Source organism: Talpa europaea (genome assembly GCF_964194135.1).
Source record: "Talpa europaea genome assembly, chromosome: 12".
Classification (NCBI taxonomy): domain Eukaryota; kingdom Metazoa; phylum Chordata; class Mammalia; order Eulipotyphla; family Talpidae; genus Talpa; species Talpa europaea.
The window spans coordinates 77941712-77954684 of NC_140079.1; the positions used below are offsets into that span (position 1 = coordinate 77941712).

Consider the following 12973-nt stretch of genomic DNA (forward strand, 5'->3'; position numbering starts at 1 on the left):
ACAAAGGCTGTAAAACTTTTAGGTATTTTAAGCTATAAATTTTCTGAGTGTAATTGAATTACATACATAAAATAGGTGCGTTTTATGGCATTTCAATTATATCTCAGTAAAGGTTCAAAAGTTACATTTTTTTTCATTACAGTGAAAATAAAACAAAGGTTACTTAACAGAAAGCATTCATGTTTGGGTGTGTATGCATCATTTTACCCTGTCATCTTTACATGGGTTAGAAGGTTGTCCATGACACTGATGACTGACTTTTTATTTATTTATATTATTTTTTAAATTTTATAAATTTTTTTACATCATTTTTCATTTTTGCACAATGTATGCATTTTCATCTTGGTTATTGTCCCCATTAAATTCCCACTCCCACCCCCGTTTTGATCCTACTCCCTCCTCCTCTCCCTATAGTGTGTCTCTGGTTTATAGTTGCTTGTTGATTTTGATTTTTACTTTATTATAATTAGACTTTTCCCCAGTCCCTTACTTAGGTTTTCTAAATTCCTGCTATGAGTTGAGTGATTGCGTTTTTAGACTCAACTTTTCCCTTCAAGTAAAATAGCTAGTCTTCCCAAAAGAACTTCTGTTGAAATGCTCCTCATTCTTCCAAGGGCCCATCTTAATGCCCATTTTCTCATGAAAGCCTTCCTATACTATAAATTAATCTTTCAATGTAGTCCTATAATCCTTTCTCTAACCATTTCTACATCTGAGTATATAATGCTCTTGTTGTGGTGACCCTGTGGATTTTTTATCTCCTCCATTATCTATTAGCATTCAAAAGTGGTCATGTGTACAACATAGTTAAGTATCCTCTCCATACCCAATCTTGTGCCCAATAATGCCAGGCCAGGGCCTCCCTGGTGGCGCAGGGGTTAAAGTCAGTGCTATCAAGCTATTGCCAGCCACTGCTGCATGAGTTAGGTCCCCAGCCAGGGAGCTAACCCACATGGCACAGCAGAGCTCTCCTGCCTCGCCCGCTGCTCCCCTCAGCAGTTTATTTCAGTAGATCCACTTGTTCTGCTCCCCTCTGTCTCTGGTGAATCTTCTCACCCTCACACCTCTGGACTACACCCCAGTTCTTGTATGCATAAATAAAAATAAATCTTTAAAAAAGAAATAATGCCATGTCTGTTCAATGAGCATCAGGCAAATTAAATTACACTCATAATTCTGAGAAATAGGGGAAGATCCAATATATGATCTTACATAGCGCAAACATAAATCCTGAATAAATCATAAAGCAAATAGTAGAGCTAACAAAAAACCCTCAAATCTCTACTTTTTCAGCTAAATGAATTTTTCATTTATCTATATTAACATCCATTCAGAAGTTTCTTTTATCATATTCCCAAAGAAAACAAGAAATTATGAAATGCGCTATATTTGGAAAAACAGATTTGGGAACATATCCAGCTATCATGTAAACAGAGGAATTACTTACCTAGGTGCTTCTTTGGCTCTAGGAAAGGTCTACATTAAAACAAAACAAAAAAATGTACATGAATACACAAAACACGACTATCGCAAAGCATAAATTTAAATATACCTTTTCTAGTAAACAAGAATTTAAAAACATTAAAATAAGCTGAACTTTCAACTTTATATGAATAAGCTACTGATGAGCAAGGAAGAAAGTGCTTCACCTCTTAATGATAAATGAAATCCCTGCTTTATTCTCCAAAATCCATTTCAGGGTTGCCAGGTCATAGTTCTCAGGGTGTTTAAAGGCAACTCCTTCTGGAAGCCCCTGCACCACCACAGCTGACTGATCTCGTAGCATCTTCTCATATGGAACAGGTACCACTGTTGATTTGCCTAAAGCTTTCCCTGGATTGGGTGACACAGAAAGACATCATTAAATGGTGTAACTAAATAGAAAGGTTAAAAAACTAAACCATCATTAGTTTATCACAGTTTTATAAATTATATTTTTGCTTTTTGGTAATACCTGATCTCAAAAGTACTTGATATACTACGGGGCCTTTTACCCATATTAACAGAACTTCTAAACCTGAAACGGATGTGTAAGGGCAAAAATAAAAAGCATATAAAATAACACACAGACACACACACACACACTGTGTATCAGGCAGTGATCCCCCGCAAAGGCCAGGAACCTCATCATTCACCAGAGGTGAATTTTATCTCCAACCCATATATTCTCCCTTCTTTGACAATTTTCTTTAGATGAGCTTTCACCACATGAATGGATTAATAAAAGGTGGTTTTGGTGGAATTTCTGACATGTCAAAAACAAACAGCTATCTTTGGGTGATTATGTGTCAGTGTAGGTTCTCTGGTGGGGGACGCTGGTAGTGGAGAACGCTATGTATATTCGGGGACCAGGAGTATGGGGATAATCTCTGTACCTTCTTAATTTAGCTGTGAACCTTTAGGTAGTAGTTTTAACTACTCTTAACAAAGAACCAATCTGATAGATTTGTTTCTTAGTGCCTTCAAAGTAAAAATAGAAGGTAAGGTCATTCCTAATGTTACTCAACATTTGGAAATTTATTCATTTAATTTCTGAAAATGTGCACTATGTCCGTTAAATCAATTATGTAATCCACCTTTAGAAAACTGAATTACATATCTTCTGGAAATTCAAGTGTGTAACCTTACCATAGCAAAAGCAGAAATAGTCCTCAACTGTTTTTCTGAGTGTTTCAATCTCTACAGCATCTACACTCATACGATTTGCCTGTGTTGTAGATTTCATTTTATGCATCTCTGCAGCCTTTTCTTCTTCTTCAACACCTGTAAAATAATTAATGATGTAAAAGGCCAAAGTCCATATCTCAACAAGTGGCTTTTGTAAGAATACTATTTCTTATCTTCTAACATTTATAGTTTGTTATAGACAGAATGGCAAAGTAGAAGGGTAAACTTTTTTTTTTAAGATTTATTTATTTATGCATACAAGAACTGGGTTGTATAAGCCAGAGGTGCCGGGCAGGGGGGCCTGGGGGGTGAGGATTCACCAGAGAGAGTGGGGAGCAGAACAGGCAGATCTACTGAAACACACTGCTGAGGGGAGCAGCAGGCGAGACAGGAGAGGTCTGTTGCGCCATGTGGGTTAGCTCCCTGGCCAGCAGGGGATTGAACTCATGCTGCAGTGGCTGGTGACAACTTGATGGTGCTGTGTCTTTAACCTCTGTGCCACCAGGGAGGCCCAGAAGGGAAAACTTGAAAAATCAGAACTTTAAATATATAAATTAACCTGTGAAATAAGTGTAGCTATATCTAAAAATGCTACACGGTATAAATTAGTTATTGGTAGTTTGAGAAGAAAGAGTAACTTAAGAGTAATTTATCAGGTACTAACTTAAATATGGGAAGATAACCACCACAAAAAAAACATTTTAGGCTTTCAAAGTTGAACATGATAACCACTAGGCACTTGAAAATAACCATTGGGCACTGGAAAAGTGGCCAGTCCAAAACAAGACGTGTTCTAAACTCCTAATACACCTGGATTCAAGACTTGGTACAAAAAATGGTATCCCATTAATGATTTTTATATTGATTAGATGTTGGTTATATTTAAAATCCATCTGGTTAAAATATAACCACTAAAATTCATTTGTTTCTTCTTTTTACTAAAGTCGTAACCAAAAAATTTTATAAGATTGATTCACATTATTTTTATTAGATAGTACTTTTCTAAACTTCTCTCCAAGAATTCCTAAAACTGACTCATAAACCTACTGATTAGGTCAGAATTGATCATTTTTTGCAATATAACTCTTGCAAAATATCTTATACTAACAAATATTAGATATTTAAGAATTAAATACAAGTATCTCCGCAGTATCAAAACCAAACTATGAATATTAATAAGCAGGGACTACAATTTGAAATTGAGGACAATCCCCCTAAATGCTTAGTTCTAAACATTGGAAAGCCACATAAGCAAAGGAGTATAGGGAACAGGAATATAAACACAGCTGCCAGTGGGATTACAGTCTTACGCACAGATGGCAGCTTATATATACACATAATCAACACAACGCCATTAATATACTTACGGACACAAACATAATCCTGTTCTTAAAAGTTCTCAAAATAATAATGGGGGAGAATTTTAACAGATGATCACTACTGCAAAGCTCAGAAGGTTATAGATGAAGGGTAGGGAAGGCATGTCTTTGAGGGGAGAGGATATGTTTCCTTTGTTTTTAAGGACTAAAAATACAATTTAGAATTGTAATTTAATGAGTTAAGAGAACTATTTTTACTCACCCATCATCTGCTCAATTTATCATGAATTGGATCTACCTTGAAATGGAAATTTAAATTTGAATCTTAGAGACACATATTTTATGCCTATAGATATCCCCAAATTTTCTCCATTCTTTCCATGTTTAAGAAAATAGTTAACTCTGAGTTAATATAAAATCTATGGATAATGTTAAGTCAAACAAAAATATAAAAACTGTCATACAGTTAAAGGCCATAGGTATTAATGCCCTACATTAAATCTCTACTTGGTTTGTTCCATGTCTAATAAATTCACCAATTGTTATGGCCTCCTGATGGGAGGATCACAAAATTCACTGAGGATTCTGACAAGTTGATTTCATGAAGCAGTTAGAGTTGTTTTACTCTGCATCATGCTTTCCCTTATTTAATGCACAGAGAAAGACTCATTTTCAACACATCAAATATCAAGAAAAAAAATCTGCTTATCTGATATGAAATTTTAATCAACTCAAAAATTTCTCTACCATTTTTATCTTTCTAATGTGTTCCACCAATCCAGTGATGCCAAGCACAGTACAATAAACTACCATTTTCCTTACATTTCAGTATTTATCCTTATATATATTATCATTCCAATGATTCATTTAAACATTCTGAATTGTCTCAACATTTTTTTTTTTTTGGTGGTGAACAGGAGTGTTTATTACCATCACCTCCCAGTTCTCTCTTTCCAGGAATACTTGCAAACACTCAGCTGGTGGACACGAAATATTTCCCCAAAGAAACACAGATTTTCAAAACAAATTACAACAGAATTTTTCACAGTATCTTCTTTAATGTCTTTTGATCAACTTTTAACTGTGAGGAGACAGATTACTCTCTGATAAAATTTGTGGATCGCCCTCTCATAACATAGGACCTGTGAAGCCAGCAAACTTATTTGCTCCTTTTTGTGTGTTTTTCTGGCAAGCAACTGCCAGTGGCATTTCCATTAACTCTTACCTCTAAATGGGGTCACATGACTATTTTTCACCAATGCAAAGTAAAAACAGGAGCTGTGTATCACTTAGGAAGAAAGGAGACTGGGAAATTTCCATCCTTCATCTTTCTCTTTTTTGCCTAGGGATTCCAAGACCCCTCGCAAAAAAGCACAGTCCCAATAGGAAAGGAATCTCCACAGACATTTTAAAGGCTTTTATGTATCTATCTCATTCAGCTTTAGAAGATTATGTTATTCATTAATATTTATATTTATTATTTGTGAACTACAAAAGATAAAAATATAATACTCACAGTACTTTACAAAATCTTTCTGAAAATCCTTCCTGGTGTTGACAAAAGCACGCCCCCTCTCTGTGCCTACTACAAACACGTCTGTCTCATACACGGCAATGCAGGCCACTTCTGCCTTGGATTTGGCCAGTTCTTTACACTGAAATGCAAACAGCAAATCTTATATTCTGTTGTTTAAAAGCACCATTTCTGATGGATGGAAGACTCCTGTCACACTGTTTTAATACAAAATCTGAAATGAGGTGAAGTTCATACTTTCTGGTCTTAGGTTATCGCATACAGAACAGAGTTCTCATTTTTTTTAAGGTATCCCTCTTTCTAAGTAGTTTCTAATCCCAATTTTAAACAGAAAATGCAGAAATTATATGGGGGAAAAAACAACAACAACAGAAAATCCCTTGTAATCTCTGATAGGTTAAGAGTCCCAAGAAAGAGATTCATATTTACATGCAGGCTTACTACAGAATACTCTCAGTAACACCCCTGCAGTGTGAGGGTAGCAGGATTCAGCAGAGGGAGAGTAAAATGCTGACAAGCTACATGGGGGAGGCTCTGGAGGTGGGATGACCTTCCAGGGAGAGGAAGAGACCTTGGGAGAGATGTAACACTTGCAGCAACTGGGAAGATTAGTACCATCACTCATAAAGGGGGATTTGGATGCTATATCACAATGTTTACCACATCATGCCAACTGCAGAATTTTATCTGTGTGTATATATTGGAACCATATTTTTACTAATTACTGACTTTTATTAAGTGTAGTCTGGTAACATTAAATATTCTTTAAAATCTTAATCGGGTATATAACATTCCTTTTTATGAATATGTAATAATTCATACAAATTTATAAATGTACTGATTATTGAAAATATTTTGGTGATTCCAATGATCATTCCTAAAAACAACATAGCAACAATAATCTAGGAACAAAATATTTTGTATCATTAATGACTTTCTTAGAAGGGTTTCAGATGTAAAAGAACAGAGTAAAAAACAAACTGTGACTCTGGAAAGTAAACACTTTCAGGGTTCTCAAAACCTACAAAATTGCTTTCCAAGAAGCTTCTATCATTTAACACTCCCATCAACACTTACAGAAGAGCTAACTCACAATATCTTAACAAAAGTTTTGCAACTTTCCCAGAAACATTCATTTCTTTTTAAAGATTTATTTTTTATTTATGTAAGTGTTGGGGTACAGGCCAGATATGCGGGAGGGTGAGACGATTCACCACAGCCAGAGTGGGGAACAGAACAGGCAGACTGACGAAGTACACTGCTGAGGGGTGCAGCAGGCGAGACAGGAGAGATCTGTGCGCCATGTGGGACCCTCGCCGGCAGCCAGGGATTGAACCGGCGTTGCAGAGGTTGCGGGCAGCTTCGCAGCCCAGTGTTCAACCGCTGCACCACCAGGGAGGCCCTGTATAATATTGCTTTAAAATATTATCTTAAATAAAAAATTTTATGCCTAGTGAAGTGATCAGGACTCTTAAACTAGATAGCAAAGCTACAGTGAAGTACTTCTGACCTAGAGGTGAGACAATTGCTCCCAGCATGAAGGATAATGGTGTACTATAATTTTATCACACTTATATAAGATGTATGTGACTGCTACCTATAAGTATTATTTACTTACCTTAAGATAAATGAGGGTGCACTATCCACACTCTTAGTTGGACAACCCTGTCATCAAAGGCAGTATTTATGAAACAGCAAAACAAAGCAAGATTCATGCACTGTCCAATGATAAGATCAAAGAAATCTATAGGCCAGGGAAAGGATGAAGCCATCCTATATACCTATAGTTACATTTCACGATAAACAACTAGGAACATGAAGAAAATACTCTCCCACTGGTGAGGAGGAAATAAAAGCTGAGAATAATGAAGTGACTTTGTAAAGACAAGAAAACTATAGACATTCCAGGGAATAGAATGGGCCCTAATTGACCCTGTTATCTGTGTCGAAAATAGTATCAGGAAAATATTTCAATATCAAGAGCAGGAATTAATCTCTAAAATTTCACTTAACATTAGGGTCACAAATTTTGGGTGGTTTTACAATCACAAGGAAGGAAGTGATATCAGAAAATAACAATATATAATCACTAACCACTCCAAAATTTCCTTCTCTAATTTTTAAAAAATTCTTAAATTGTAGAAAGAAAAAATGCCCCCACATGAGAACATGAAAAAAATATTTACAAACTGTATTATACTGAGACCTGATGTTAAACATTATCTAATACTAGTCAACACTTAAGAAATAAATACATGGTTTCCTGCTTGGAATGTTTCATTTCAACATGTTAGAAACACTTTAAAATCTATGTGCTCAAATACTGATTCCAGCTACATACCCATGAAAACATGACAAGCGAATTACACTGCTACCATCATAGTAATACAATAATATAGCAAAAAAATTTGTTATTTTGCTATGAGTTTCTTTTAAAAGGCTGACAATGTAAAGTAGTAAAATGTAATATGACTGAAGAAGGACAAAAGTGAATGCATAAGCAGAATAAAATATAGACACAAAATAGTTAATGCTCATAAAACATGCAGCTACCTAAGATATTGGTAAATTAAAAAATTGAAATTGAATATTGAAAAGTTAAGTATGTAGATAATTAAGAATATTCCAAAACATGGCAATAAAATGATTTGAACATCATCAATCCATAACTCATTCAACAAAATAACTGCTCTTATTAAAATTAAAACCAAAATTATATCTCATCCACAAGTGCAATCCTAAACAAACTAGATTTTATAGAACCAAAAAGTCATCTCACCATGGACTCAAGAGCAGACATGAGGAATGTGACCACCATCCTGCTCTCTGAGGATTCCTCATCTTCCACGGGTAGGGTAGACATTGCTACTTGGGCCATGATCCCTGTGCAAAAGAAGTAATGAGAACATGAGTGGCAGAAATCCAGTGATCTTCTAAACATAAATTTAGGGCTGTGAAGTGTTTTCAACAGATTGCCTCATCAACTAGTTTTCTTGCTTAAGAGAAAAAAGACTTAAGCAGCCAACTATTCCATTTGCATGAAATTCCTGTCCTTGAAGATACAGATTCTATCTCCTAATTTCCATCTAGTTTTATTTTTATAAAAGTAGGTGAACATCATCCCATCCCCCAAAATAAAAACCAAATGTCACCCAGAACCAGTTTAAATTTCTCCAAAATTAGAGGAAAAGGTAATGAGTGATAGCTCAACAGAGGAAACAAATGCAAAGTTCCCCCTTCTTCCATCACACATTAGTTATAGAAGAGTAGGTAGACAAAGTTGGGGTGAAGAGAATTTCTCCTTTCTTACTAAGACGGAAATGGGCCACAGGACAAATATTATCTAAGATTCCTTTATAACACAGTATGTTCTTTTTAGAAAACACTTTCTAAAACTTTGGTATCAGCAAAAAGCCTGAGCTGCATTTCAAGCACTAATATACAAATAAAAACATTAAATAGTAAGTGTTGACAAGGATATGGAGAACTCTGAGCCCTTGTGCATTGCTCTTAGGGATGTAAAATGGAACGGTCACTGTGAAAAAGCTTGGCAGGTCCTAAAAAAAATTAAGAAATTAAGAATTACCATGAATCACATTCCACTTCTGGGTACATATATATCTCCAAAGAACTGAAAGCAGGAGCTTGAACAGGTATTTGCAAACCCATGTTCATAGCAGCATTATTCACAATAGCCAAAAGGTAGAAACAACTGTCTACTGTCTGACAAAAATGTAATATATACATACAATGGGATATAATTCAACCTTAAAAAGGAAATAAGCACTTTCTGTCAGGAAACCACCATCTTCCAGTAAATCACAAAAATGGCCATCACAAAGGAAAAGAGAAGAGGCATCTATTACATGTTCTCTAGGCCTATTTATGAAATGTAAGAGTTGTTCCTTTGGCCACATATAGGCAAATCTCTAAGAAAAGGCACTGTTCAAAACAGAATGCATCACAAAAGTACTATGGCAAAACGGAGAGTTAACAGTGTCACCCAGAATGCAACTTGTTATAATCAAACAGATAAAGGACAATATTCTTGCCAAGAGAATTAATGTTCCTACTGAACATACTAAACACACTAAAGAGCTAAGACAACTTCCTGAAGGAAAATGAAAGGAAAAAAAGGAAGATAAAAAGAAAGGTACTTGGGATCAAGTAAAGCACCAGCCTGCTCCAGAGAAGCACTTTGTGAGAGCCAATGGAAAGGAGCCCGAGATGCTAGAACCCAATCATGAATTCATCTCATGATAGATGTTTAAAAATAAGAGATCTTTTGGGACTCCCTGGTGGCACGGGGGTTAAAGACACAGCACTATCAAGCTATCACCAGCCACTGCAACAGGCACAACACAAGTTCGATCCCTCACATGGCACGGCAGACCTCTCCTGTCTCACCCGCTGCACCCCTCAGCAGGCTATTTCAGTAGATCTGCCTGTTCAATTCCCCACTCTGTCTCTGGTGAATCCTCTCACCCCCTGCACCTCTGGTCCACACCCCAGTTCTTCTATACATAAATAAATGTTAAAAAAGAGAGAGAGAGCAGCCTCCCTGGTGGTGCAAGGGGTTAAGACACAACCTATGAAGCTACCCTCAGCCACTGCAGCACAAGTTCGATCCCCGGCCAGGGAGGTGACCCACACAACATGGGTTTGCAAATACCTGTTCAAGCTCCTGCTTTCAGTTCTCCTGACTCGCCCGCTGCTCCCCTCAGCAGTGTATTTCAGTCAATCTGCCTGCTCTGTTCCCCACTCTGTCTCTGGTGAATCCTCTCACCCCCTGCACCTCTGGCCTGTACCCCAATTCTTGTATATAAAAATAAATAAATCTTTAAAAAAAAAGAGAGACCGACCTCTGGGCTAAAAAGTAAAATAAAAAGGAATTAATTTCTGAGACATGCTGTAACAAAAGTGAACCTTGAAAATATCCTAAGTGAAATAAGTCAGACATTAAAGAGCAATTGAATGATTCTATGCATGAAGTACACATTAAGTCAAATTCATAGAGACAAAACAAGCGGTTCTGGTGGCACAGCAGGTCGAGCATAGTGCTGCGAAACTGTCCGCAGCCTCTGCAGCGCTGGTTCAATTCCCAGCCAGCCAGGGAGATACCCACATGGTGCGGCAGACCTCTCCTGTCTCGCCCACTGCTCCCCTCAACAGTGTTTTTCAGTAGATCTGCCTGTTCTGCTCCCCTCTCTGTCTCTCTCTGGTGAATGCTCTCACCCACGCACCTCTAGCATACACCCCAGTTCTTCTATTAAATAAGTAAATCTTTAAAAACAACAAAATAATCACCTACTCCATAAAACATTAAGTACAAAAAGGTTGGATCCCTTTGAATTTTTTTAAGGTTTATTTATTTATGCATAGAAGACCTGGTGGACAGGCAAGAGGTGGGGGTGTGAAAGGATTCACCAGAGACAGAGTGGGGAGCAGAAAGATCTACTGAGATACACTGCTGAGGGGAGCAGCAGGCAAGACAGGAGAGGTCTGCTGCGCCATGTGGGTCACTGCCCTAGCTGGGGATTGAACTCATGCTGCAGTGGCTGCGGATAGCATCATTGTGCTGAATTTAAACCCTTGCGCCATCAGGGAGGTCCCTGAATTTTTCAAAATACAGAAAAAGAAGAAAAATTGAACTGAGACATTTCACAGGGCAGGCCCAGTGTAAACAAGACAAAACTTCTGTTTTCTGGATTTGTAATATAATGTACTTGCTACTCCCTATCCTTCTCAATTATGTATCTCTGATACTGTCTTGGTATAAAGGAGAGGAAATATGAGAACAGGTGGTATCTCTTTGTAAGGAAGAAGGCAATCATGGAAGGCAGAAACTCAATAGTCAGGAATAATCTGGGGCATATCACCCTAAAAATGTGCCAGCTATTATGGCAGCCAATGGCCACACACAGCTATTTAAATTAAGATTAAATAAAATTTAATTCAATTCCTAAGTAACACCAGTCACACTTAATAGTAGTTCTCAGCCACACACAGCTAGTGCCTACTGTAGTAAAGATATAGAAATTAAACAGTAAGTAACCTTAAATTCTTATGACTTTGTCAAGCCATGATGGTGGCAGCTGTAGTAAAAGACTAAGTGAAGCAAGGGGGAAAAAAACTTTGGGGGAAATGAACTAGGACATAAAGGTCCATCCCAACTCCATGTAAGCATTCTTCACTGCCAATCCCCAAGGATTATTAGTACATAAGTAGAACAGATTTCCTGAGAATGAGAACGCTGGAGGAATAAAGAAAAGGAACACAGAAGTAGTTTTATGATATGCTAAGGTTAAAATGCATGTGAAGTATCAAAGACACAGATTTTATTGGCTAAAGTGATCAAATTCCAAACATCCTAACCCATTACGAGTACAGTGGTGTTGCCTCAATAATCAACTAGCATAATCTATCTGACATTTTATATTCTCACAGAGCAAGAATCATATAAATAGTTGCATAATATTGCAATAGCCCATCAAAACTGAATCATACAATTTCACATCTTTGTAAAGTTACTTTTTGCCTTTATCCTATTTTAAAATTCTTAATACTGAAATAATTAGCATAAACATCTTTACCGCACATACACGAAATTTTTACATTGCTACCAGAAATGTTTAAATATACTAAATTCGTTAATATCACTAACATTTTGGAGAGCTGTGACTTAATCACTATATCTCGTTACCAATAAAACAGTTAAATCTCTGTTACTAAAGAGACATTTGCAGTTACATTATTTGTATTTTTTTAAAGATTTATTTATTTATGCATACAAGAGCTGGGGTACAGGCCAGAGATGCAGGGAAGATGAGAGGATTCACCTGAGACAGAGTGGGGAGCAGAACAGGCAGACTGACTGAAATACACTGCTGAGGGGAGCAGCGGGCGAGACAGGAGAGGTCTGCTTCGCCATGTGGGTTGCTCCCTGGCAGGCCGGGGGATCGAACTTGTGCTGCAGAGGCTGCGGACTGCTCCATAGTGCGATGCTTTACCATTTGTGCCACCAGGGAGGCCCATTAGTTGTATTTCTTCTGGAATAACTCATCATCCACTTAGATTCCATGCCCATTACTACACTGATATTTGATGATATTATCTGTATAATTTTAAATCCCAAATCATTCTTTGAATTGTGATCGTAGTGTGTATGAAGCTCTTTAATTATCCAGTTTTTGTATGTTTGTCTTAATCCTGCATTTTTCACACAATATTTTTGTTTCAATCAATTTGATTTTCATTTTGATTTAATCACAAATTTGACATTTTTTGCTCATTTTTTCTTTTGCTTCTCAAGCTTACCCAGCCTTCATGAAGTTATTCCTTTAAAATTTCTTTCTCATAGCAAACTGTTCTTGTTTGCTAAAAATTCTTTATTTTTGAGCTGGAATAGAAATCTAGGTTGCAATTACTCTCTTTCAGCACACTGAGGTTTATT

The 12973-nt window shown here is 36.9% G+C and overlaps 1 protein-coding gene across 1 annotated transcript in view; it reads right to left on the bottom strand.

Annotated features, from left to right (window-relative positions):
• The window catches only part of GTF2I (general transcription factor IIi), an 88359-nt gene that overhangs the window by 57376 nt on the left and 18010 nt on the right, over positions 1-12973 (bottom strand). Inside the window, exons 2-6 of the mRNA XM_084249734.1 lie at positions 8300-8403; positions 5503-5641; positions 2629-2763; positions 1650-1833; positions 1448-1476 (exon numbers count right to left, since the gene is read on the bottom strand). Coding sequence (XP_084105860.1) covers positions 1448-1476; positions 1650-1833; positions 2629-2763; positions 5503-5641; positions 8300-8398 — 586 coding nt within the window. The 5' untranslated portion in view covers positions 8399-8403. The remainder of the gene's footprint in view (positions 1-1447; positions 1477-1649; positions 1834-2628; positions 2764-5502; positions 5642-8299; positions 8404-12973) is intronic.